At 46.1% G+C, this 23,699-nt stretch overlaps 2 protein-coding genes across 5 annotated transcripts in view; both read left to right on the top strand.

Annotated features, from left to right (window-relative positions):
- The window catches only part of LOC142495606 (disintegrin and metalloproteinase domain-containing protein 9-like), a 124,846-nt gene extending 123,256 nt beyond the window's left edge, over positions 1–1,590 (top strand). For 2 of the 4 annotated variants that reach the window (XR_012801776.1, XR_012801775.1), the window contains one exon: positions 928–1,062. Coding sequence is in view for 2 of the 4 variants with exons in the window: in XM_075601296.1 (XP_075457411.1) it covers positions 928–1,121 (194 nt within the window). In the remaining 2 variants the exon portion in view is untranslated. Of the gene's footprint in view, positions 1–927 lie in introns of all 4 variants that reach the window. The other 2 variants (XM_075601297.1, XM_075601296.1) reach the window with 2 other exon arrangements.
- Positions 1,591–2,196: 606 nt separating this feature from the next.
- LOC142495603 (disintegrin and metalloproteinase domain-containing protein 9-like) overlaps positions 2,197–23,699 on the top strand; it is a 131,586-nt gene continuing 110,083 nt past the window's right edge. The window contains exons 1-2 of the mRNA XM_075601294.1: positions 2,197–2,396; positions 22,372–22,451. Of these exons, the coding sequence (XP_075457409.1) occupies positions 2,348–2,396; positions 22,372–22,451 (129 nt within the window). The 5' untranslated portion in view covers positions 2,197–2,347. The remainder of the gene's footprint in view (positions 2,397–22,371; positions 22,452–23,699) is intronic.

Here is a 23,699-nt window from a genome sequence, read left to right as displayed (position 1 = left end):
CTTACCTTCTCTTCGGCGACCGCCATGGCAACGTGGCGGCAAATGACACCACGTTGGCTTGGCAACGTAATGTCATGTGACCCAGCGCCGTCATTTGATGCCGGGAGCCGAAGAGAAGGTAAGCTCCTCGGGGCAGGGACTCCTCTTCCTTAATGTTACATTTATGTCTAAAGCACTTATTTCCATGATCTGTTATTTATATTATCTGTTATTTATTTGATTACCACGTGTATTACTACTGTGAAGCGCTATGTACATTAATGGCGCTATATAAATAAAGACATACAATACAATACAATAAGGGAGGGGGGACGCGAGCAGGGAGGGGCGCGAGTAGAAAAGATTGCGCACCGCTGGCTTACTGAATAGCATAACATGCAAAATCGCTTGTAAAGTGCACTTTACATGCGTCAAGTCACTTTTTGAAGCCACTAGAATAAGTCCCTATGTTTCTTTAGCTAAAAATCTCTTAATGATTTAATTAGGAATTTTCGGCCGCAAAAGGCCCAAATGGCCACTTCAGACTACATAGAATAAGGCTTTAGGCTTTGATTATAGTAAGCACGACAGCGCCGCGCGCGCAAACTGCAGTAGCTGTATCGGCCGGCCATAGTGTGCACAAGCGATGAAGAGCGACTGCGCGGCAGATTTTTGAAAATACAAATGATTGTTTTTTTCCCGCAATGGCCGTGTCACATGAGCGGTTCAGCCAATGAGGGAGAACCAGCCTGGTGATGTGTCCGCCACGCTTCCCCATGCTTTGGATCCCAGTGCAGGGATCGCTCGAACGACAGGCGCGCGCGACGCCATGCGCTCCGTTACTAAAATAATCTCAGCATTATGTTTATAGCGACAAAAAATCACCACAAGCAAAATAATTAGGTCGGTATCTAAACTTGTTTTTGCATTTTTTTGTTTAACCTCTAGGTCCACGTGACTCTCACAGAAACACCCGACACAGTTCAGGAGGCTCTACTCGTCACCTTCTCCATCATTATCCCGATAATGTCTGTGGTACTTATTTTTGGGTTGAGCTGGAAGAAAATGAGGAAATGGTGTCGTTACAACCCAACCCTTCCATCTTCTTCTGCGGACTAGTAAATTATATTTTTTTCTTCTGAAAACAAAACAATAGACTGGAATTGGCAATTCATGTATTACATCTAAGCGCATTCTTCATTGAGCCATTTTAAATTTAGTGCTATTGGTGGACTTTTTTCTGACATAAGAGTGAATTCGTTTTGATGTCAAGAGTAGTCATTAATCCTGAGAGATTTATTTCAAATGTGGAATAGCCTGCAAACATCAATTTAGCCCCTGTCCTGCCAGAGGGTTGTGTAACACATCGCATTGTAGACCTCTTTGGGGGCAAAACAAAATCTTACTGAGCTGTGTTGTTTGATTTCTCATTAAAACGCCGCTATAAGAAAGGAAGCAATGAACAATTACTTACATTTATCAATTACAGTACATAGCCAATTCTCATGCCATTTTAAAGTGTCACACTGTTGAAATGAAGTTGCAGCAGTTAAACCCAAGTGATATTGGTGTTTTGTTATCCTTAACAATAAAGGACATACTAAAATAGGAGTACTTTCTTTTGTTTGATTCACTGAACAGTCAATTTGAGAGACAAATGTGTTAATAGTTATACAAAATGAGTGCGAGGGTGGCTAAGTAACAGTATTGGCAAGAAAATCTGAACAAAAATCCCTACATTCTAGTACAGAATAAATTACAGATCTTGTTACAGTAGGTCAGATCAGATTATGAGACTAATCAGTACTATTTATGTAAAATATTGAATTCTTACATGGACGGAAAAATCCATAATCTTGGCAACACTGTAAAGCAACATTCTGCCCCCAAAAAAGTTTACCTTCATATTTGGATAAGTATTGCCGCCCAGATCATTGTATGCCAAAAATATATCATACACATATACCCATCTGTTGCAACTTTAACCGATAGTCAACAACTACCCTGCTGCTACAGTATCATTCCCCATATGTAACGGCACATGCATGGAAGGTATGCTAATACACATAAATTACATACGGATCAGACATCTACTATGCTCGTGCAGTTGCAAAGCAATGAAACTCCCGCACCATCAAGCTTCCTGCAATGCTATAGTCAGGTGTCAGCCGCGCTCACTTGGAGCCCCGCCCATTCCTACTCTGAAGTCTTGAGCGTCTGGTTGCTAGGTTACAGTTGGGCGCGGGACTTGCTCTGGAAACGGGAGGAGGGCCTTGTATGATTGATGGGCAGGGAGCCCACACGACGCCCTAGCAATAGCAAGCTGTGATTGTACCAGAGGCAATATTCAGCCGGGCCGCCAATTTACATGATGCTCCTACTACTCTACCTGGGCCTCGTACCTTTTCGCGGGGAGGGTGAGTACAGCTGAGATACAGTATAGAAAGTGGCACATAGTTGAGGTGACAGGGCCACTACTGATCTCCCATAGTGACACTGATTTATAAATAGTGACACTACCTTCTAATGACAAGTGGCTCTAATGTCACTATTATGATATATATATTTATTTTTTTAATGAGACACTGATCTCCAGTGATACTGCTTTCATATGTGAGTGACACTGCCTTCCTGTGTGAGTTACACTGATCTCTAAGTAGTGACACTGCCTTCACTGATCTCTAAATAGTGATACTGCCTTCCTATTGAGTGACACTGATCTCTTAATAGTGACACTGTCTTCCTATGTGAGTAACTCTGAACTTTGGTGACACTGCCTTCCTATGTGAGTGACACTGATCTCTAAATAGTGATACTGCCTCCCCCCTTCTATTTCCCTCCCTCTTCCCATGAATTTCTCTTTCCTCTGTCTCGGCGCTCACTCTCTCATGAATTACCCCACTCACTCATTCCCCCCACATCACATGTATTTCTCTCCCCTGTATCTCACTCTTACTCCCTCTTTTCCTCACTCACCCACTCTCTCCTCTCACTCCCCCCTCCATCAATTACCCCACTAAATCCCCCTCCTCAGACTCATTCTCTCCCCCCTCACAAGATATACCAAAAAACCACACCCCTAATGCAAAAAACGTCCCACCCCAAATACATACCAAAAAATTCCCCACCCCCCAAATATATACAGCCCCCCACCCCCCAATATATATTACCCCTCCAATACATACAAAAAAAACACCCCCCCACCAATACATACAGTCCTTAGTTCTAACAAACATTCGTAGTTGGGTACAATCCTTGGTTGCGATGGAATCGTCTCTACCGCACACTATACCTTCAGATGGATCACAGAAGAACACAGTTTAACACCCACCCGATAGCCTGCAGAGGCTTATAACACCCTCTCAAGCCTATCTGGGTAATACACAGCCAATCTGGGTGTGGGAAGCAAATTCCCACCCAATGGCAAGTTTTCCAAGAGTTCCTCCAGCCGTGCAAAGGGCTTCACGGTATGCCAAGGGTCATGCGCTAACCTCACACTTAACCCGCTTAGCATACCTGACCAAGCCCCCTTGCACAGCGGCAGAATGTCTACCTTTCTCGAGGATGCCCGGACATCTGCTAGGCACACTGTTTATATACATTTCCTGACATTTAGCACTTTCATCAGGTCGGTACCTTTTGAAGCCCCTGTCTTTCGCAGCACTCTGGAATCATCTCCACAAGGAGTCTCAGAAGTCTGGACTTACATTATGCATGACTCATCCCTGGAATAGCTGATCATAAATGACAATAGGGAATGCTTAATGTATCCGCTGTCCAGCCTGGCTGAAATGTAAATGTTCCAGTTTCTATAACTTTAAAATACTAAAATCAAAGCTACTTCTCATTTATGCCTTTAAATAAATGTTTGAGTCTCATAACTATACCTGATTACATGTTTACCCCCTAGCACTCTGCATATCAAAATTTATAAAGCTAGGACCTTCATATCAAAAGTTATTTATGTGTGGGCTGTGATGTGTTGTGTGTTTTGTTTTTTTTAAACTCAATTTTTATTGAAGTTTCTCAGGGAGTGGGAAATGGAGAAAATAAAAGATGGGGTGGGGGGGAGGATACAAAAAATAAAGACGGGGGGAAAGAACACATCCAGTTAGAATTTTACCGAACAAATCATCTTATAACATTCAGTCACACATTCAGTATATATAGCAGTTTTTATAACAGAGTTAAGTGGGTATTCATATCTGGTTGACCAGCACCCAGAATCCATGGCATCCACACCTGGAAATCTGCGCAGGTGTCGTTGTTAAGACTGACCAATTTTTCCATGCAGCAAATTTGCCAGACTTTATTTTTAACTTTAAGGATTGAGGGGATAGTTGGTTGCTTCCATACTGCCGCTAGTTCGCGTCTTGCGGCTGAAGACATGTGGCACAGTAATTTATCCTCATGTCTTGTGAGGAGGTGATATGGTTTGTTTAATAGGAACAACCAGGGATCTAGGGGGAGGTCCAAACCGAAAAACCTCTGTGACCACATTTTGATTTCCAGCCAATAAGCTGATATGAGTGGGCACCCCACCACATATGGAGAAATGTGGCCTGTACTCCACATCCCTTCAGGCATATTGTTGGGTACTCTGCGATGAATTTAGCCAGCCTTGTGGGGGTCAAGTACACCTCATCATAACCTTATAGGCATTTTCTCTGATCATGATACACATTGAGGATGTACCGTAGCAACCGTCTGAAAAATATCGGTCCAGTCTTCCATGCCTAGTTCCTCCCCCAGATTCCTTTCCTATTGGAGAATATATTTCAGTTTTTGATTCATATGAGGAGGGGGGCTAACAAAGTACCCGTACAGGTTAGATATCAGTCCAGATGTGTTTCTGTCTGCTAGACAAAGTGTCTCAAATCTAGTTAGCAATTTGGGTGGTCAGATTTTGTTAAAGAAGGCCTTCAATTGAAGGTATTGGGGGAACTGATTGTTTGGGATTGTCTTTTCTTTGTGCAAATATTCGAAGGGCCTGGGAAATCCCTCTGAGCCTACATCTTTTAATCTTGTGACATCTGCTGTTTTCTAGTCGCCAAACCTATTGCGGCCCAGTCCTGGACCAAATTCTGGGTTGTCATAGAGTGGAGTCATAAGAGAATTACGTGTTGGAAGGAGGTGTCGAATCGCAACGGAGTCCCATAATTTGAGTGAGTGGGCTATAATTTGGCTGGATTGGAATATTTCGGGTCTCTTCCTCACGGGGGACCACAGAAGATTACTTAACTCAACAGGGGCAGCTAAGTCAGTTTCCAAAGTTACCCAGCGTCTGTTGACTGGATTAGAGTGCCACAGAACTAGCTGGCTTGTCTGGGCTGCCTTGTAATAGGACGTAAGGCATGGGAGACCCAGGCCTCCTTTCTTGTTCGGTATATTTAAAATTTTCTTACCAATTGTTGGTGTTTTATTTTTCCAGATAAATTTGTTTATAATAGACTGTAGAGTCTTAAATTCCTCTAGTACCAAGGGGATGGGCAGAGTCTGGAAAAGGTACAGGAGGCGGGCAATATGTTCATTTTTATGCTATGTATTCTGCCTATCCATGATATAGCGTGGCCGGACCATGATTCAATGTCATATTTGAGAGCTCTCAGGACCTTTGGGTAATTCTCCCTATAGAGGGTGCTATAGTCTTTTGTGATAAATACCCCTAGGTATTTGATCGCCTTCGGTTGCCACTTAAAGTCAAAGTTGAGAGCAGTCAATTTAACTTGGTCTCTAGGCAAATTTAAATTTAGTGCCTCAGACTTGTTACTATTCATTTTGAAACCTGAGATATCCTTAAAACAAAACAGAGTGGAGTACAGGTTGGGGAGCGAAGTTTGAGGTTTGGTTATTGTAAGGATTACATCGTCTGCAAAAAGTGCGATTTTGTACATCTGGTCCTTCACCTGAACTCCTGCTATCTTGGGGTTGTTTCTTATGTTTGCAGCTAGAGGCTCCATACAGAGGGCGAATAGCAGCGGGGATAAGGGACATCCCTGTCTTGTTCCGTTCATTATAGGAAAAGTCTCAGAGCAGAATCTTTGGGAGGATACTTTTGCCGATGGTGTAGTGTACAAAGCCTCGATGGCTCTAAGGAAAGGGCCTTCCACTTTAAATGCCTGCAGCGTATTTGACATGTATTTCCAATCGATTCGGTCAAATGCCTTTTCGGCGTCAAGGCTCAGGACCATCGACGGCACCTCGTTTTTGGCGGCGAACGCCACCAGCTCAATAATGCGTCTGGTATTGTCCGCAGCCTCTCTTCCAGGGACAAAACCCACCTGATCCGGATGGACCAGTGAGGGGAGGACTTTATTTAATCTATTAGCTAATAGTTTGGAGAATATTTTTAAGTCAGAGTTTATTAAAGAAATTGATCTGTAGTTCTTACAGTCTGTAGGGTCTTTTCCATCTTTGTGGATTAGTGATATGGATGCCTGGAGCATGCTGCTGGGAAATTGGGAATCTATGAGTATAGAGTTGAATATACTTAATAGGACCGGGGCGAGGATATGGAAGAAAATATTTTATAGTATAGGTTCGAGAAGAAATCGGGTCCCGGAGTCTTAGCCGATTTGAGATCTTTAATAACCTGGGGAACTTCTTCGAGTGTGAAATTTTGGGCTAATTTGTCCTTATCGTCTGGAGCAATTGTGAGGAGATTAGCTAATTCCAGGAAGTGCGACAGTTGAGATGTCAATTGTTTGCTTTGTTTAGTCTTGTTACCGTCGAACAATTTGGAGTAGAAGGCCTGGAAATACCCTGATTATCAAAGTCGGATTAGTTGAGAGATTACCTGATTTCTGTCTGATCGCGTGGCTATTACGGTTTGTTGGAGCGGGTCTAAGTCTAGCGGCCAGCATTTTGTCAGGTTTATTTGATTTCTCAAAAGATTTAGCCTTAGTGAAGGTGAGGGATTGTTCTCCCTTAGCCATGAGAAGGAGATTCAGCTCAGGCTTGTCCTCATTTACTTTAATTAGATCCACATGTTGGCCCCCTCTTTGGTGTAATTTTGTCAGTTCTTCCAATTTTGTTTGGGCCCTCTTTATATTGGCTTCCCTTTCTTTCCTTCTTTCTTTCCTTCTTTCTTTCTTTCTTTCTTTCTTTCTTTCTTTCTTTCTTTCTTTCTTTCTTTCTTTCTGTAGCCCCCTGTAAACAGCACCGGCTATACATATCTTCCTCCTACTGTGGTAAGTCCTGTTAAGGGCAGGCACCAGTAGTGATCATGGGTTTTCCCCCTTCAAGCCCTGCCTTGAGTGATAGATGCAGGCCCCCGACTGTGCTGCAGGCATGAGACAGAGGGGAGGTACTGCTGACGTCATGATGGGTGGGGCTAAGCCTATTTAGCAGCCCATTCCTGTAAGTGACAAAGCTGTCTATTCTGGAGTCTACGAGGGAGTGGACTCTGGAGTCTGTCCTGGGAGTGAGAGGAAGATACCTAGCTCCGTCCTGGGAGCAGCAAGAGAGAGAACTCTGGCCTATGTCATTTGGATAACGAGCCGAGTTCAGGTGGACCAATGCCCCTCACCCCGATGATGGGGTGATGGGGAGAATCCATCCCCCACCCAGAGGAAACCCTCTGAGGTGGGCAGGGGGGTATTGAAGCCCCAGCCCAGTCCATATTGTCGGAGAGTACACTTGGAGGGAAGGAGAGGAGGAAAGGCCTGTACAGATTGGAGGGTCGTGTGAAAAGAGGGACATTGCTGTTGTTGTTGTGGCTGCTTGTCACCACTACTGCCGGGCGTGGCTCGGACCAATAAAGAGAGACATTACCTTTTTATCAGACTGTTGTGTGATTCTGGAGCATCCACCCTGGGACCAGGGGTCACTCGTCTATACAGGTCCTACCCCATACCCTGGGAAGGTATAGAGGATGGAGGCGCTGCACCACCACTGAAACCATGGAGGCTACTACCCCAGAAGCCTGATCCTGTGATCCCCCACCCTAGAGATGTCAGATGAGTCAGGGGGGGGGGAATAAGGGTTACATTTCTTTCTTTCTTCCTCCAGCAATGCTGATTAGCTTTCCTCTAAGGATGGCCTTATGGACCTCCCAGAGGATAAAGGGGATGTTACAGAGCCTGTATTGGTTTTGAAAAAGAACACTACTGTAGTTCTTCTTCCAGTATTTTTTTAATCTCAGGGATTTTGAGCAAGGACTCATTGATTTTCCATTGGACTGTTTGTGGGGCATGTTAAGGTGAGAGCATCTTATCTCCACCTGGGCATGATCCGACCAGGCCACGGCACGTATTCTTGAATAGGTGCATTATGGTATTGCCCTAGAGCAGGGCTGCACAACACGCGGCCCGCGGGCCGCATGCGGCCCGCCTGGCCTCTCTGTGTGGCCCTCGATGAGATTTAAAAAAAAAAAAAAAACTTTGAAAAAAATTTTTTTTTGAAAAAAAAAAAAAACTTTGAAAAAAAAAAAAACTTTGAAAAAAAAATGGCGCCAATTCCCTGCGGTCCCGGCGCGCATGCGCTAGGCCCGCTCCGTCCCCCCCCCCTTCCCTGCTCCCAACGCGGGGCGGAAGGGGAAGCAACATGCAGCTCCTCTGCGGGCCCGCTCCCCCCCCCTGCTCCCAACGTGGGCCAGAGGGGGAAGCAACACACAGCTCCTCTGCGGGCCCGCTCCCCTCCCCCTTCCCTGCTCCCAACGCGGGGCGGAAGGGGAAGCAACATGCAGCTCCTCTGCGTGCCCGCTCCCCTCCCCCTTCCCTGCTCCCAACGCGGGGCGGAAGGGGAAGCAACATGCAGCTCCTCTGCGGGCCCGCTCCCCCCCCTGCTCCCAACGTGGGCTGGAGGGGGAAGTAATAATTAAATAATTCAGCTACTCCAGTGGCCTGCTTCTCACCGCTTCCCTCCGCGGCCAGCTTCTCGCGTCCCCACGAGCTCACCTCCCGTGCCCTCCTCCCCCCCCTTCCCCCAACCCGCGCCCCCAAGCCCACCTCCCGTCCCAGGCAGCTGCCGCAGGGATATCGGGGGCAGGAGGAGCAAGCGTCCGGCGGCAACCTGCACCCACCCGGGTCAAGGTAAGTCACTGTCACTGTTAGTCACTGTCACCCAAGTCACTGTCACCCAAGTCACTGTCACCCACCCAGTCACTGTCAAGTCACTGTCACCCACCCAGTCACTGTCACCTACCCACCCACTGTCACCCACCCACCCAGTCACTGTCACCCAGTCACTGTCAAGTCACTGTCACCCACCCACCCAGTCACTGTCACCCAGTCACTGTCAAGTCACTGTCACCCACCCACCCAGTAACTGTCACCCACCCACCCAGTCACTGTCACCCACCCACCCAGTCACTGTCACCCACCCAGTCACTGTCACCCTGTCACCCAGTCACTGTCACCCACCCACCCACTGTCAGTGTCACTGTCACCCACCCACCCAGTCACCCACCCAGTCACCCACCCACCCACCCAGTCACTGTCCCACCCTGTCACTGTGTCCCACCCTGTCACTCTTCCCACCCAGTCACTGTGTCCCACCCCGTCACTGTCACCCACCCAGTCACTGTCACCCACCCAGTCACTGTCACCCACCCAGTCACTGTCATAGTCACTGTCACCCACCCAGTCACTGTCACCCACCCAGTCACTGTCACCCACCCAGTCACTGTCACCCACCCAGTCACTGTCACCCACCTATCCACCCAGTCACTGTCACCCACCCAGTCACTGTCACCCACCCAGTCACTATCACCCACCCACCCAGTCACTGTCAAGTCACTGTCACCCACCCAGTCACTGTCACCCACCCACCCACTGTCACCCACCCACCCAGTCACTGTCACCCAGTCACTGTCAAGTCACTGTCACCCACCCACCCAGTCACTGTCAAGGTCACTGTCACCCACCCACCCAGTCACTGTCACCCACCCAGTCACTGTCACCCTGTCACCCAGTCACTGTCACCCACCCACCCAGTCACTGTCACCCACCCACCCAGTCACTGTCAGTGTCACTGTCACCCACCCACCCACCCAGTCACTGTGTCCCACCCAGTCACTGTGTCCCACCCAGTCACTCTTCCCACCCAGTCACTGTGTCCCACCCCGTCACTGTCACCCACCCAGTCACTGTCACCCACCCAGTCACTGTCACCCACCCACCCAGTCACTGTCATAGTCACTGTCACCCACCCAGTCACTGTCACCCACCCAGTCACTGTCACCCACCCAGTCACTGTCACCCACCCAGTCACTGTCACCCACCTATCCACCTAGTCACTGTCACCCACCCAGTCACTGTCACCCACCCAGTCACTGTCACCCACCCACCCAGTCACTGTCACCCACCCAGTCACTGTGTCCCACCCAGTCACTGTCACCCAGTCACTGTCACCCACCCAAGGGGGAGAGTGATGTGAGGTGCAAGGGGGGGAGAGTGATGTGAGGTGCAAGGGGGGGAGAGGGATGTGAGGTGCAAGGGGGGGAGAGGGATGTGAGGTGCAAGGGGGGGAGAGGGATGTGAGGTGCAAGGGGGGGGAGAGGGATGTGAGTTGCGAGGGGGGAGAGGGATGTGAGGTTCAGGGGGGGAGAGGGATGTGAGGTGCAAGTAGGGAGAGGGATGTGAGGTGCAAGGGGGGAGAGGGATGTGAGGTGCAAGGGGGGAGAGGGATGTGAGGTGCAAGGGGGGAGAGGGATGTGAGGTGCAAGGGGGCAGAGGGATGTGAGCTGCAGGGGGGAGGGATGTGAGGTGCAAGGGGGCAGAGGGATGTGAGGTGCAAGGGGGCAGAGGGATGTGAGCTGCAGGGGGGAGGGATGTGAGCTGCAGGGGGGAGGGATGTGAGCTGCAGGGGGTGGTGGGATGTGTGTGGGGTGTAGGGGGGTATTGTGTGTTTGATGTGGAGGGGGGTATTGTGTGTTTGATGTGGAGGGGTGTATTGTGTGTGGGTGAGGGGGAGAGATGGGGGTATGAGAGATAGATGGGGAGTATCGCAATGGTTGATAGTGTTGGGTTCTGGAGGAGAGATGATGATGATGATGATGATGATGATGATGATGATTTTACCCGTGCGGCCCAATTTATTTTTCCTTGGAGCAGTTCGGTCCTTCGCACTTTACGAGTTGTGCAGGCCTGCTCTAGAGGAAATAAAAATATAGTCTATACGGGAATGTGAACCATGAGGAGGAGTAGAAAATAAATTCCCTGCTTCTTGGGTTAAGTTCTCTCCATCCATCTGCGGAGGGTTAGAGGCCCAGTCCTCAGTGGTCGGGTTCATGGCTAAGTTAAAGTCACCTCCAAGTACAATCCTAACCCTAGCTACTTTTTTTAGGGTACTGAAGAATTTAGAGAAGAATTTGGCACTGGTTTCATTAGGGGCATAAACATTGGCGAAGGTCAGGTCCTGACCGTAGAGAGATCCTGCTAGGATTAGATATCGGCCGTCCCCATCTGATTTAGAGTGGATAACTTTAAATGGGATCTTGTTATTAAATAGAATCGTGACCCCTCTTTTTTTTTTTTCTTTCCCTTATTTATAACCACTAAGAATTACAACAATACAAAACTCAACTTTGTTCTGAGGGAGGTAGCCGGGGGGGGGGGGGGAATTGGGGGGAGAGGAGGGGAAAGGTGGAAGGGACAATTGAGTTGGGGAGGATGGGACAGGTGGGGGGAGGAGAGGAGGAGGCAGGTGGCAGGAGGGGTGCATGGAAGGAGGGGACGGATGAGGGCGGGAAAGGGGGGGAGGAGGGGACGTTTGGTGGGGGGAGGAGGGGGCGGTTAGGGGGAGGAGGGGGTGGTAAAAGGGAGAAGGAGGGGGTGGTAATGGGGGAGGAACTTGGTGATGGGAGGCAGCCTCAAGTGGCCTGCTGTGGAGCCAGACCCTCAGCCCCTCCAACGAGGCTCTCGCAGGCCCGGCCTTGATCCAGGTCATCAGCGACGTCACGCTCCAGATGTACCTGCGCCAACAGGATGTGGTTTGTGGTTTAACTTTTCCCCGGTCTGCGGTTTGGGCCCGTGATGCAATGTTGTAATGCCCGGACTCAATCGATAACCGCAGACGCACATTCCCAATTGACATTAATTGAATGATGAGACCACATTATACAATGTTGCAATCCGGCATCTTTTCATGACCGCAGACTACTTAACCAATTTAGCTTACGGTTAAGGCTTCCCTTGCTTGTCTGTGGTTATACAGTGTTGCAGTGCCGTGACCCACCACATAACCACAGGCACGCTTATCCAATTAACCCTTTAAACAGAAATAGAAGCCCCTTATTCCTAGCGGGCGCATTTTAGACATGTTACTACACGCTAATAGGACTGCAGCCAGCCCCGGGCTGCAGAACTGATACTCTACAGTCACTTTATCTGACTCAGGGGAACCCAGTTACATGGCCTATACAGTTTGTTTGTGGTATTACTCACTCCCCCTTATCCCTGGCGGGGGAGGGGGGAGAAACACCGGCATTTTAAATACATTTTGCAATATTATTCCTGTGGTTGGGTTGCCAAGCTGACACTGTACAATACCCAGTCTGGTTCAGGGGCACCCAGCCGGGTCAAATACCTTAATTAATGGCCTGGGTACACCTTCACCGTCACAGTCCCAGGCTAACTGGGTTTAATACGTTGAGTCACAGCCATAGAACGCACTGCTGAGTACCATCCGGTCCACACATATGCGATAGTAGCGTAACTATGTTATGGGTGACACTTCTTTGAGGATGAGTGTATGCACGTGGGCTATCTGCCTATACAAGTGAGAGGTTACACATACTGTATGTATAAATTGTCATCATTAGCACCTAGTGCACTCTATACTATGAACCTGTGACTGCATACCTGCTACTCTGTGTGTGTGTGTCTATATGCTATAGTGACGTCACCAGACTGCTAGTATTCTATATCTCTTGACGACCCAATAGAGCCAATTTTTGTTGCAACCTACAAACATAACTAGGTGCAGTATGATACAGTACATATGCACTAAGAATATACCAAGAGGAGGAATATCCTTTATCCTGCACTTAGATACACAAGTGTTATTAGTCTCGTATTGCTCTGGTAATTATACCATTAGTATTTAGCCATATCCCGCTGTTCTTTGTATTTTAGCCACACTGTGGTTGTCTATAAGTTTGTTTGAGTGTTGCATAAATGTTTAATAAACTTGTTTTTACATATTGATGTAGGCGTATGGGGGTCACACCAGGGATTGAATTTTTCCCAGCTTAACATCTGTCAATAGAGAGTGCAAAATAGGATTCTTTTAGGCCACGTCTGTGACCTTTCCCCGTACTTAATTATACTCCATTCCCGTATGCACCCTATTTTTTACATACCTGTACAATCGGAGAGCGGCAGCTACCTCTTTTTCTGTTTAATACGTTGAGACAGGAAGTTAACTAAATTCCTATTTCTATACAAAATGGAGCCTTCTTTGAATTTCTGAAGTTTTATTGTGGGAACATGAAGAGAAATGAAGAAAACACTTATGGGGATGTATAAAAATGTATAAAAATAAGAAATAGGTAAGAAACAAAGCTCTCACAGGGAGAGCAGTGGGGGAAAGGAATGCAGAGGGCAATAAGCTCAAAATGGAAGGAACTGAACACAGTCCAAGAGGGAAACAGCTTGGACTGCACCAAGTGACCTGGAGAAAGGAAAGACAGAGGCAGCTATCCAGCTACCAGCTGCTTGCTGATACAGCCACTGTGCATGCTCCGAATGTCCAATCAGAGGAACCCAGAAGTGACACCGCACGGACACGAGGACCCCGGAAGTGACGTCACCAGAACGGAAGTGACGTCGTGCGGATACAAGGAGGCTGGTGAAATCAACATCACCCAGGCAACTGCTTGCGTTGAGCAAGACACTGCTACGGGAAGACCACCAGACACCACAGGATCCGCTGAAGCAACCATCAATCATCAATATAATAACAATGACCCCTACAACCTACTGTCCTATTTTACCATCCTCACTAGATACAAAAGTTTAACCCTGCGGAACCCACCTACCTGAGCATCATGACCATGCATAGGTTTTTTGTTTTTCATTTTCCATGTGTGCATTTTCACTAGTTCTTTAAATACAATTTGTGTGACTGCACCTCTATTTGGCCTCTCACCTGGCCTTCAAAAGGGGATATTATCTGTGCTTCAGATTCAATTAGTGAATCTGGAGTTTATGTAAATAAGTTATAGTGCTATTGAACTAAATTACCACCTGTTTACTGTTGGATAAATGTCAGGTGGACGCACTAGTATCAGAATATTGCAGCCAGCATCTTTGTATTTATACTACCATTTTTTTTTGTACATGTACTGTATGTCTAACAGATTGGCCATAGATTCACCATACCAATCTATCATTATTTTTATATAAGTTCCAATAAAATGGTTTTAAATTTATATTAGTTCATATACCATTGCACTGAGTGCATTTATCAGGGACCACTTTCCCTTTTCTGTTTAACTGTACACCTGTCCCTATTGCACTGTGTAATCTACATTTAATATTGATTTATAGAAACTGTTACGAGAGTCTTTCCCTTCTCTCCTTCCCCTGCTGAAATCCATCTCCTAGCTTCCTATCAAATCCTGTATCACACACTCAATGCTCCTCCTCACTTTTAAGGCTTTACACTCTTCTGCCCCTCCTTACATCTCAGCCCTAATTTCTCTCTATACACAATCCCATCTCTTGATTTCTGCTTAAGGATATCTTCTCTCTACCCCTTTTAACCCTCTCCCGCCTTAAACCTTTCACACTGACTGCCCCACACCTCTGGAATGCCGTTCCCGTCAATATCCGACTAGCATGCTCTCTATCCAGCTTTAAGACCAATCTTAACACCCATTTCCTTAACGAAGCATATGAGTACTGTAGCTCTATTATACACCTCATACATTGACTGTGGCCACTTGCAGACAAACTTACCAGAACACCTTCCTACTGTCTCTGTATGTTCTTTCTACTTACCAATTCAATTGTAAGCACTTCGGTGCAGGAACTCCTTTTCCTTAATGTTACTTTTAGATCTCAAGCCCTTCCCATTATATGTTATTTGTTATTTATATAATTTTGTCACGTGTATTACTGCTGTGAAGCGCTATGTACAATTATGGCGCTATATACAGATATACATACATACATATTAAGGCAACACGCAGAAGCAAGAAACAGGAAGAAATACTGAACTAGAGACAGAACACTCCCAGTCTGGTATCAATAGATACCTTTTATATAAAAAAAAAACACGTGGAACATATAATAAAACATACAGTAACATTGATTGTAAGTCCATAGTCCATATTAATTCCATGGTACCGGCCGGTACCACTGGGTCTCCAAAGTCCTTTTGGTGTAATAGGTGCAGAGGTAGGTGTACCAGTGAAGGATGACTTGGTTCTCTTTCATGTCACTTCGGGAGCCAAAGAAGAAAGTGGGACAAACAAATAATAATAGAGACACCTAGGTGGTGGTATCACAGGCTTACTGTGGCTTAATAAATTGAGACAGGAAGTTAACTCAATTCCTATTTCTATACAAAATGGAGTCTTCTTTGAATTTCTGAAGTTTTATTGTGGGAACATGAAGAGAAATGAAGAAAACACTTATGGGGATGTATACAAATAAAAAATAAGTAAGAAACAAAGCTCTCACAGGGAGAGCAGTGGGGAAAAGGAATACAGAGGGCAACAAGCTCTACAAGGAAGGAACTGAACACAGTCCAAGAGGGAACAGCTTGGACTGCACCAAGTGACCTGGAGAAAGGAAAGTACCAAAGCCCAAGGGGTGAAGAAAGGAAAGTTGCTAAGGAAAAAGGCAGAAGCAGGAAACAGGAAGAAATACCAAACTGGATACAGGACACTGTCTTCCTATGCGAGTTACACTGATCTCTAAATGGTGACACTTCCTTTCTGTGTGATTGACACTGATCTCTAGTGACACTGCCTTCCTAAGTGACTGACTGATCTCCCATTAGTGACATGGATCACTAGTTACACTGCCTTCTTGTGTGAGTGACACTGATCTCCAATTAGTGACACAGACTTCCTATGTCATTGGCACTGCCTTCTAATATGAGTGACACTGATCTCCAATTAGTGGCCTACTAAAGTGAGTGACAGTGTGAGTGGAATGACACTGCCTTCTAATATGATGGTCACTAGTTTCTAATGAGGGATACTGTGAGTGACATTGCTTTGTAATAATAATGTTTTATGAGTGACAATACAAATGACACTACACTAAATTGCAATGCTGTCTTTTGATGAGCGTCAATGTTATATGATGAGTGGCACAAACTTGTAATGAGTGGCACTGAGTGAAAGTGACCACATCAATGAGTAAGACAGCTTCCTAGTGGATGAAACGCTGTCTTCCAATGTGTGAGACACTTTAGCAAGTGAGACTTATCTCTTGTCACGGTAGACCAGGTCTTTTAGCACCATTTATATTTAAAGGATCAGTCACAGGGCAAAACAAGGCAATGAAATAAAATGATGTTTATTTTGGATAAGACCTCGGAAACACACAAGAATACAAAATACAAAAATATACACACTTAATGGGGGGTGGGGGGGGGGGTCTGGGGAATGAGATCTACCTTTCTTAGGTGCAGGGACCCACTTCAAATGGGTTTCCCCTGCCCGCTTCTCTGCTTCAAGATATCAGAGTGCTGAACACACAGCAGCCACTCTGACATGTATCTCCAGCTGTCTCTCCCTCTGAGGGTAACTAATGTTCTGATCAGCAGCACCCCTTATATAGCTCTCCGTGGCTATCCTTTACATGGGAGGGGGCTGCTGACCAATCAGAGCACGGATTAGGTTGATTCCACAAAAGCCAGAGGAGGGTGTGCTAAGGCACTCAAGACCTCCCACTGGGTAGAAGCCTCAGAGTCTGGACAGTACAGTGCTCTTACTCCCAGATCTGATCAGTAGCCTTTCACCTCCCCCAGGAATCCTGACACCTAACTGTCCCAACTCTAGTTTTAATCCTATTATTTATATGGAGAACTTCAACTAAGTGAATTGCTTAGTCTTTCTCCATAGAAATGACAGTAACAGTGGACTATCTAATTTACTTTCTTGCATGTTAATTCCATCACCACACAATACCAAGTGTCTAATCTGGGAGGAATTGCTAACACAGGCATAAATACAGACATAAGGCAATTATATAAAAGACAGGACTTAGAATGACACACAGCTAGCCCAAATCACATCATAAGACAATGCCAGCTTCCTAAACTGGGGGAAGGATTGTCACAGGGAATAAAGAATACATGCTTGGAAATACATTCTTTCAGACATGGGTTACATTTACACATTCCCTGTTCTTCCCCAGATATTAAAGACATTTGGCTGGATGGAAAAGGTGGAGTCCATACGGCAGAACATCCCATCTGTTGCCTCCTCCCATCCCACAATGCTTCCCAACTCTCCCCCTGCCTTTCTTGACTCTTTTTCCGCTATCTCGGAGGAGGATGTGTCACTGCTGATCTCCTCTTCTCCCTCTACCACTTGCCCTCTTGATCCCATTCCCTCCCATCTCCTAAAACCTCTTGCTCCTTCTATAATCCCTATGCTCACACAGATCTTTAACTCTTCCCTCTACTCTGGTACCTTTCCATCATCCTTCAAGCATGCAACAGTCATACCATTACTCAAAAACAGCAAGCTTGACCCTACCTGTCCTTCTAACTATCGACCTGTCTCCCTCCTGCCCTTTGCCTCCAAACTCCTTGAACGTCTTGTATTCTCTCGATTGTTACACTTTCTCAACACCTATTCTGTCCTAGACCCTCTACAATCTGGCTTCCGCACTGCTCACTCTTCTGAAACAGCCCTCACTAAAATAACTGACGACCTCCACGCTGCCAAAGACAGAGGTCATTACACTCTGCTCATATTACTCGACCTCTCTGCAGCATTCGACACCGTGGACCACCCTCTTCTCCTTCACATTCTCCATACTCTTGGTATTCGGAACAAAGCTTTATCCTGGATCTCCTCTTACCTCTCCCATCGTACCTTCAGTGTCTCTTTTGCTAACACCTCCTCCTCCTCTATTGATCTCTCTGTGGGGGTACCCCAGGGCTCTGTCCTGGGACCCCTTCTCTTTTCTTTCTACACACTCTCTCTAGGTGACCTAATCACATCTTTTGGGTTTAAATATCACCTCTATGCTGACGACACACAAATTTACCTTTCAACCCCTGACCTTACACCTGCTATACAGACCAAAGTTTCTGAATGCCTCTCTGGAATATCATCCTGGATGGCCATCCGCTGACTGAAACTTAACATGGCAAAAACAGAGCTCCTTATACTTCCTCCCAAACCTGGCCCTACTACCTCCTTCCACATTGCTATTGGAAATACAATCATTCACCTAGTAGCCCACGCACGCTGCCAAGGGGTTACACTTGATTCCTCACTCTCATTCTCCTCTCATATTCAAAACGTTTCTAAAACTTGCCGCTTTTTCCTCCGCAATATCACAAAGATACGCACTTTCCTCTGTTACTCAACTGCTAAAACTCTGACTCAGGCCCTCATTCTCTCACGTCTCGATTACTGCAACCTCCTGCTGTCCGGCCTTCCTACCTCTCACCTGTCTCCCCTACAATCTATCCTAAACGCTGCTGCCAGAATCACTCTACTCTTTCCTAAATCTGTCTCCGCATCTACCCTCCTGATATTCCCTCTCCTGGCTTCCGATTAAATCACGTATCTCACACTCAATTCTCCTGCTCACTTTTAAAGCTTTACATTCTTCTGCCCCTCCTTACATCTCAGCCCTAATTTCTCGCTATGCACCATCCCGACTCTTGCGTTCTTCTCAAGGATGTCTTCTTTCTACCCCCTTTGTATCTAAAGCTCTCTCCCGCCTTAAACCTTTCTCACTTTCTGCCCCACACCTCTGGAATGCCCTTCCCCTCAATACCCGACTAGCCCCCTCGCTATCCACCATTAAGACACACCTTAAGACACATCTGCTTAAAGAAGCATTTGAGTAGCACTGGATAATCATGGACACATGACACATAAAGCTTGGCCCCCTGCAGACGCACTTACTAGTATTCCCTCCGACTGTCTCTGTACGTTCTCCCTACCTACCAATTAGATTGTAAGCTCCTCTGAGCAGGGACTCCTTCCTTAATGTTACTTTTACAGTATGTCTGAAACACTTATTCCCATGATCTGTTATTTATATTATTTGTTATTTATATGATATGTATTACTACTGTGAAGCGCTATGTACATTTATGGCGCTATATAAATAAAGACATACAATACAATACAAATATTACTAGGACAGCCAAGTTACACGTTTTTTTAGGGGAAAATAGCTGGGATTTCTCATTATTAGGTACCCCACCTACCCCTACCGTCACAGTGACTCATTGTGTGCTTGGGCCACTAACAATGGTCAAGTGGCTAGCATACAGTGAGCCAGGGACTTGCTTAGGGTTGGTTGATCTACCGGTATCACAGTAATATTGCGATAACAACCTCTCATGGTATGCCGATGTGGGAGATTAGTTGCGATATTACCATGGTATGGTGTGGGGGGTGGGGGGAAGCGACGAGCAGACAGGAACTTGCCACGCTGTAACGGGAGCTACTGTGACAGAGATCAGAGCTGCAGGCTAACATTCATCCCTATTCCTGGCCGGGCGGTGCTTCTCACTGCAGGGAGGGAGGTAGGAGGAGAACTGTCTGGCAGCTCTTGGGGACAGACAGCATGAGAGTGAGAGAGCAGGTATGCAGCAGCAATACAGGTCACAACCCCTCCTCTCTAACTCTTAACCGCTTCATGCCTGCCTGTGGGACTCCTAACCCATTCCTCCCCCTCTCCTAGGATCCGTAATTACTGGTACCTGTAGCAGGGACTTACGCCTGTTAAGAAACTTGCCCCTGATCCAGCAGTGTGCCGGTTAATTGCACACCTGCAATCAGCCAACACCACCTGCCTAATCAGAGCTATGTGAAATAGTGTCATGTGAGACACAGGAAGGAGATTCCTGCGCTGACATTTGGAGCTGACACAGGAAAGCAGAGAAGCCTGCACACAGACACTGTCTTGAGCACAAAGGGGTGCTGAGATAAAGACATCCAGAGAGCTATATTCCTGGACACAGGGGACCCAGGAACCTACCAGAGACTGACATGTAGGGCCACCTGCTTTAAGGTATTTCTTGAGACTTTGGTGAATAGGTTGGTAATGGGATTATCCCTCCAGCCCCACAGATAGGGACTGGGGAAGTAAGTTAGCCCTTACACAGGGATAGGCGTTTGTTGTTTTTGTTGTTTTCATATGTTTGCTGTGCTATTTAAGGAAACAGGCAATAAAGCCTTATTTTAATTTCACCTTAAAACAGTCTCCATTGCGTACCTCTGAACATGTCTCTTACAGGACCCTTAACCCGGTCCTCCCTGGGACACTCCTCCCTTTTCCTCTTCCCTCCCCCCTGAGACTCCTACTCCCCCCTTGGACTTTCAATTGCCCACCCAAATTCCTCACCTTTCTCCTTAACTCCTCCACCCCTTACCTCTTAATCCCTTTCTCCTCCGACCTTTTATTTACCTTTTTGTAACCAAAGAGGCAGCAGCGTATTGCAGGGAAATTTTATGCAAACCCCTCCTGTAACAAAAGGGTCAATCCAGTAATTTCCAAACCCTTTTTCATGTCTGCATTTCACCTTTTCTCACCTTCACCGCTTCCATCCCCCTCATTCATGCACCCTTCATCACATGACGCTCACCCTGAGATACTCCCTCCATTTAAAAACACATATAATTTAAAAAATATTAAAACTATATAGAACATTTTATGTATTTTTAACATTTTATAAATTAAATGGGTTTTTAAGGGTTAGAGTGATAAGGGGTGGAGGAAATGTGGCGAATGTTAGGGGGATGGGAGCAGTGTAGGTGAGGAAAGGTGAAATGCAGGCATGGAAAGGGTTTGGAAATGAAGGACCTTTAGTTCTAGTAAATCTAAAGAAAATGTATTTATTTTGAACACTTTATTTAAATTTACTGGAAAATTTTCAGGGCTTTAAAAAAAATAAAAATTCTTATCGCGATAAATTTATTGATATCATTATTGTGGGATTATTTTCTGTTATCGCCCAATCCTAGACTAGCCTTTTTGTGGGGCCAGGTGCAGTGTCTATGGACAGTGAGGAGGTACAAACTCTAAAAGCAGAGCATTGTTCTCTCCTGCAGGAGGTATGGATCTGAAATTGAGGATGCGGGCTTGGGTCCTAGCCCCTTTGGCTCAATTCCCATTGGTCAGTTTCAATTTCCCACACTCCCATAGCTCCGCCCTTGAGGCTGTCCTGAGGCACTGTTACCATCCACAGCCCTGATTGGTATGGTCGATGCGAGCCCCATGCATCTGATTGGCTCTGCGGAGGAAACATCTCCGCTGATTGGTCGGCACACGGTTCTCCATGTTTTCAGGCGGAGGCCGGGAAACTATAGAAGCCGATACCGATCAGGGCTCCACAATTGTTTGTTGTTGGTCTCAGTGACTAGAGGCCAACTGGCAAAGTAAATTGGGGACCAAGAGGCGGTTATCTTTGGTACTGGGATACTCTTGAATGTATGGATCGAGGAGGGATCTTGGGTACGTATGCTCCATTTGGCAATGTCCTGCAACTAGTGAGCTAGTAGTCCCCCGTAACCTGCTGTTCTGGTGAGTTGTTGCGATATTTGTGCAGTGTCCCTGTTGGCTTCAGTAAGATTAACCCTCAGTTTATTTCCGAAATGAGACATTTTGTCGCGGACGTCTCGCCACAACCAAGTCTCACCGGCCTTTAGCCGCAGAGGGAGCCTCCGCTCCGCCACTGAACCCTCCACCGGCTGCTTCTACGAGAAGGTACATTTTAGGGGGGGGGCTTAACTTTAGGGGTTCTAGTGGTTAGGGTAGAGGGTTAACTTAAGGGGTTTTAATTGTTAGGGCAAGAGCTTAAGAGTTTTAGGGTAGGATGTTAGCGTTAGTATTAGGGGTTAACATTAGGAGGTTTTAGGCTAAGGACTAAGGTTGGGACTTACCTTGGCAGGGAGTTGAATAGCGTATAAACGCCAGCGGTCACCTGGTGACCAAATGTCCCAGACCGTTTATTTAACCCTTCCGTTCTGTCTGGTGTTTGAAAACCATGTAAAAGTCTGGTCTACCGTGACACTGACAATCACTTTCGCTTGTGAAACTGCCTTCCAATGATTGAGACACTTCAATCAGTGAAAAAGACAACCACTTTAGCTTGTGAGAGAGACTGCTTTCCAATGATTGAGACAGAGAAAAAGTGCAGTGATACAAGAAAACAGAAATCTAGCTTTATTTGTTTTGTTTATAATGGGTCTCTTAACATGCGTATTCAACTCTGTCTTCTATCTCTCCTCTGCAGGCTTCCAGCAGAAACCAATCCCCAGTGATTATAACATCACAATCCCAAGGGAAATACCTACACCATTGTATAGAAAGGAGGTAATTACATATTTAATTAAAAAACATTGTTATTTATCCCCGGAAAAGCAAACATTTCAAACAGCTGACGTTCAAAAAATAAAATCTGTGATCACCTTTTTGTAGAGATTATTAGTTTTCGGTTGAATTAGCATTAATTTTCTTTATTGACTAGTGATTACACATCACATTTTAATCACTGTGTGGTCTATATATCAAGGCAGTTTTGTAGCAGAACTGGTGCTTTGTGGGTCATGTCTCAAAATCTCCCGGCTGCAAAACTTTGGGGCAACATTTGCAAAGAAATACTGCACTAGATTTATCAAGGGACAAAATCCCATTCGTTTGACTGTGATAAATCTGGTGCCGTTTTTTTTTTTTGCTCTAGCTTTGCAACTGAAAGACCTGGATAAACACCCCCCTGGCCCTTTGTGTACCCATGTGCCAGTATATCAAGATCATTTGCTTCCCATTTTTTCTGTATGCGCCCACCCGATTTGCAACGTCTCTGAGGAATTAGCGTGACGTTACTCCACACACATTATTATGGCATTTATTAGAATCTGTGTTAGTCTTTTGTTCCTCTCTTCTTTTTTGTTGTTGTTGATAAAATATCCTCCATGTTTAAAGTGGCATACATCTCCCTGGCTGACATTCTGTACTGTATGTAACAAGAGAAAAAGAGAGAGAAGCACAGGGACACATAATAGTGTAAAACCTTTTTACTTATAAAATGAACAATACAAAAAACAATAATGCTCTTGCAGGAAAAAAGATTTTTAAAGCATATATCACTGGTTTGAAGCATGTTTGTAGGTAGTGTAGTTATTCCACAGAAGGTTCCTGCATGCATCTGTAGCTGCCGCTGACGTAAGCGGGGGAAGATGTCGCCAGATGATAAGGAGCCTCCTCACTATGATGCACTCAAACACACCTCCAACACAAGCAGAACTGCTGTGTGTTTGTCGCACAAAACGGGTCTAACCCCGTAAGAGAGGTGGGGGCGGGAGGGGTAATGAAGGGAGAAGTTCTTCCTGCTCCCAGATGATCAAGACATCCAGCAGGTTTGCCTCCGCAGACACTCCGCAGCTTCATGTCGTGTTTTTTTTAATTATTCCGCCTTGTAACTCCAGTTTGGAATCACGAGGTGATATTGACTTGCTTTGTGGGAATTTCCCCACAATGTCCTACGCGTTTCGGGTCATTGTGGGTAATTTCCCACTAATTGGAGCTACAAGGCGAAATGGATGTCTATTGATCATCTGGGAG

This window comes from Ascaphus truei, chromosome 5 (assembly GCF_040206685.1).
Source record: "Ascaphus truei isolate aAscTru1 chromosome 5, aAscTru1.hap1, whole genome shotgun sequence".
Lineage (NCBI taxonomy): Eukaryota > Metazoa > Chordata > Amphibia > Anura > Ascaphidae > Ascaphus > Ascaphus truei.
Note: the sequence above shows the minus strand (reverse complement) of the source record. Positions and strands in the feature narration are given on the sequence as shown.